At 46.7% G+C, this 4,078-nt stretch overlaps 1 protein-coding gene across 1 annotated transcript; it reads left to right on the forward strand.

Moving 5' to 3' along the window:
- Positions 1-221: 221 nt before the first annotated feature.
- TMSB4X (thymosin beta 4 X-linked) lies at positions 222-2,367 on the forward strand. Its single transcript, XM_520932.9, has 3 exons — positions 222-306; positions 1,387-1,502; positions 1,921-2,367. The coding sequence occupies exons 2-3, from the start codon at positions 1,403-1,405 to the stop codon at positions 1,953-1,955; spliced, it is 135 nt and encodes a 44-aa protein (XP_520932.2). The 5' UTR covers positions 222-306; positions 1,387-1,402; the 3' UTR covers positions 1,956-2,367.
- The last annotated feature ends 1,711 nt before the right edge of the window (positions 2,368-4,078 follow it).

Consider the following 4,078-nt stretch of genomic DNA (forward strand, 5'->3'; position numbering starts at 1 on the left):
ATAAACGTAAAAGGGGAAAATGTGTTATGAAGTGTTGGAGGGTGCTTTGCTCATTTTTTCGCCATCGTTGTGGTTAGGGTGCATGCACTAGTGGACCCCGGGTGGGGGTGGGGCTCCCCAAAAGCCCGGCAGGCCTCCGGATGCCGTTCCGAGACGCGGCGCGAAGGAGTTAAGCGGGCCGGCGGGTGACATCACCTCATTTACATAGGAGCGCCCATAAAGCTGCGCCCGCCGCACCCCGCCCGACAACTCGGTGGTGGCCACTGCGCAGACCAGACTTCGCTCGTACTCGCGCGCCTCGCTCCGGTGAGCCCCAGGGCCCCTGCCTCCTTCCTCCTCCTGCGGTCCTGCCTCCGTCCCCGCCCTTTCATCATCCGCGTCCCTGTGAAGGCATTCCCTAAATCCGAGCCCGAGTGGTTCTCCCCGGGAAGGCTGCTTTGGGGAGCTGGGGGGATGCGAAACACCCTAGATACTGGATAATGGGGTGGGGAAATCGATGATTTAAGAACAAAACCGAAAAACTGGCGTTTTGCCGTGCCGCTCGGAGGGGACATTAAAAAATTTCTTAGTGTTTGCCCGCAAAGGTATTGTGCGTTGCCTTGGAGGCTGAGATATGGGGGAACAGACAAGTCCTTTGTTCTGAGGTTCATCTTCCGAGCCCCGAGCCTCCTCCCAGCCTCGGACGGCTGCGCGGGCTGCATCTGTGCAGCCTGGCGGCGGCGGGGCTGTGCTATGACATTTTTACAGTCCTTCTTGCAGAGACATGTGTGCCAGGGATGCCGAATTGCCGGGAGAGCAGGCAAGACCGGCTTCGGGGCGCGCGGCGGCCGCTTTGTGTGCGGGGCTGCATTGTGGCGCGGGCGAGGAAGCCGGTAGGGCGGTGGTCGGAAGCTCCAGCCGCGGCCGCCGCCTTTGTGAGAGGACTAGAAAGCCGGATCCGGCCCGCATCCTTGCGGAGAGGCTGCGGCTAGGAAATGGAAACGCTTTTGCTACCTGGGCTCCATTTTAGGAATTCTTGCCGATTTTTCCCACTTGAATTCGGAAGTGGCTTTCCTCCTCTCTCCTTGTCCTAGCCAGCCTTTAATTTTAAACGCTGTAATTAACAATTCGCAGTGGTCAATTTCCTTTATTCTGCAAGATTCGGCTTTGAGAGGCATCCGCCCTCTTTGGTCCACAGCGTTTTGAAATATGGGGAGGAGGGGCGCGGGGGGTGTCGCCTCTTTTTCTGTAGAAAGAGGAAGCTCGTGAGCGCGGAACGGCAGCAGTAGGAGGGCGAGAAGGGTTTTTTTCAGGCTGCGGGTCGGAGGGCAGAAGCGCAGTTCCCAGCCCAGAGACAGTGGGGCGGGTGGCTCTTCCTCACGCTCGCTCTTGGCTTGCTCCCTGCAGCTTTTCCTCCGCAACCATGTCTGACAAACCCGATATGGCTGAGATCGAGAAATTCGATAAGTCGAAACTGAAGAAGACAGAGACGCAAGAGAAAAATCCACTGCCTTCCAAAGAAAGTGAGCTCCGACCCACCCCCATCTTTAGAAAGGCTGGGTGGGAGCGGCCGGTGGGAGGGCGGGAGGGCGGGAGGCTGGGAGCGGCCGCGGGAAGAATTCGGGAGGGGGGAGTGCGGGGGAAGAGCCGACAGTTGATGAATGTGGCTTGCAAAGGTTAATTAAAAATGGTTTTGCAGCCAACAAACACGGGGCTTTAGTAATTTAGTAATGAAATATTTAATATGCCATATTAATATACAAACATATTTATCCATTAAAATGTATTTCTATTTAGTATATTCAATATACATATCTTATTCCATTGTGGAATACCGTGTAGAATGTTTATGATTTGAAAAGATGCTTTAAATGAAAGCCCTTTAGTCTGTACTGAATCCTTTAATCATCTCCATCTTTTTTTTTTTTTTTCTGGTTACAGCAATTGAACAGGAGAAGCAAGCAGGCGAATCGTAATGAGGCGTGCGCCGCCAATATGCACTGTACATTCCACAAGCATTGCCTTCTTATTTTACTTCTTTTAGCTGTTTAACTTTGTAAGATGCAAAGAGGTTGGATCAAGTTTAAATGACTGTGCTGCCCCTTTCACATCAAAGAACTACTGACAACGAAGGCCGCGCCTGCCTTTCCCATCTGTCTATCTGGCTGGCAGGGAAGGAAAGAACTTGCATGTTGGTGAAGGAAGAAGTGGGGTGGAAGAAGTGGGGTTGGGACGACAGTGAAATCTAGAGTAAAACCAAGCTGGCCCAAGGTGTCCTGCAGGCTGTAATGCAGTTTAATCAGAGTGCCATTTTTTTTTTGTTCAAATGATTTTAATTATTGGAATGCACAATTTTTTTAATATGCAAATAAAAAGTTTAAAAACTTAGCTGGTGTGTCTGTTTGGTTTCTGGAAGGATCGCGGATGAAACCTTTGCAAAGAGGCCTACCTCTTGGTCCACTGGGGAGGGACAAGCATCTGTTGACTGGATAAATTCCCTTATGGCATAGAAATGGGTTTCACCCAGGTATGCAAAATACCTTGTCTATACTAGGAGATCATTTTCTCAGGCTGATTGAATTCCTAGTATGAATTGTGTGAGAGCTTTAATAAAAATATATTTGCAGTTCTTACGGGTTTTGATAAGCTGACATATTGCACGTGCTCAAGAAAATGAAGGTGATAATTTACAGCACAGTATCTTATTTCAGGGTATCAAATTGAACTTGGTTATTTAACCAAGTGCTAGCATTAACATAGATGAGTAAAAATTACATTTTTAGCAGCTGCGTTAAGAAGGAATTTAGGACTTGAGCTTACTCATTTTCTAATGGCCGGTTTCTAATTAGAGTTCAATATTTACAATTGCTTTAATGAATACAGTTATGATTAGTGAACATGATTTTAAATTTATTGGGTCCTCTTCATTTGAATAATCTGGATTTAAAAGATACTTATTTGATCTTTTGGGTTTAAAGGACACTAGCAGGACACAGGTGAGATTTGTACTAAGTTTAAATCCAGCGGGAATTAATTGACTCACATTTAGGTCTTTGAGTCCTTGATAACTTCTCAATCATCGGAAGTAGTTATTTTCACTGATGGGTAAAAGCGAAGTCCTTGGTGCGGGAAGACGGAAACAACATCAATTTTTTGAGTTAAAAAAGATTTGCCATTCTATAAGGTCCTTAATGGATTCCTCGGTTCTGTAGGGAAGGGTGGAGACTTTTTTTAATAAGCACCAGTTTTATTAAGCTGAAACAACAGCATTTAAGAAGGCTCTTAGTTCACTGAATGTTCTGCAAAGCTAAATTTTACAACGCAAATGTCCAAGAAGTTAAACATTTTTCTCTCAAAACCGATTTATGAAAATACCCTTTTTGAAGCGGAGGGGTAGGGAAAATTGTTGATCACTATTAAATTGGTTGCTTTCATTTCCTTTGCTCAACGCTTATTTTGAGAAATGCACAGGAAACCATTTACCTGTGGTTTAGACAATCAAGTAGACCATCAGGCTAGAAGCCTTGCTCTGCGTTGCAAGGGAAGGGGTGTGTACCGGCTGCTGCAGAGGCTGCTACAAAACCTGAAGCGCCACAGCCCGCTTAGCTCCGTGAAGAGAGGAGTAAGCACAAAGGTTCTGGAGCCATCTCAAGATGGAGACGGGCCTGGAGCCCTGTAGTTTTCTTGCCTATAGGGAAGGGTGTGGGCACAGTGCAAATGCCCAAGGCACAAAGAGAAACCATTCCCACGTGGGCTTTTGCTGTGTGCCTTTTTCAAACAATGCAAAGACGAAAGAAGATTTTAAGAAATTAACACAGCTCCAGTGTTCCTCAGTTGAAGAAGGAACATTTAGGAAAAGGGATAATTCATGGAATAAAAGGCCTTTCTCCCCTAGAGGGACAAAGCTAAAACATAGCACAGAAAAAAAAAGTAAAAAATCTGGTAATGATTGAATTCAGGCTGCTTGACGTGTGGAATGGGGAAATTCAGAAGCTTCTGCCCATATCACACTCTGTACACTTAACTGCTGCACACGGGGATGGGAGAGAATTTATTTTTTTTATTTTGATGGGGGTTTCTTTGTTTTTCCCAAGAGAGA

Source organism: Pan troglodytes, chromosome X (assembly GCF_028858775.2).
Source record: "Pan troglodytes isolate AG18354 chromosome X, NHGRI_mPanTro3-v2.0_pri, whole genome shotgun sequence".
In the NCBI taxonomy this organism is placed as follows: domain Eukaryota; kingdom Metazoa; phylum Chordata; class Mammalia; order Primates; family Hominidae; genus Pan; species Pan troglodytes.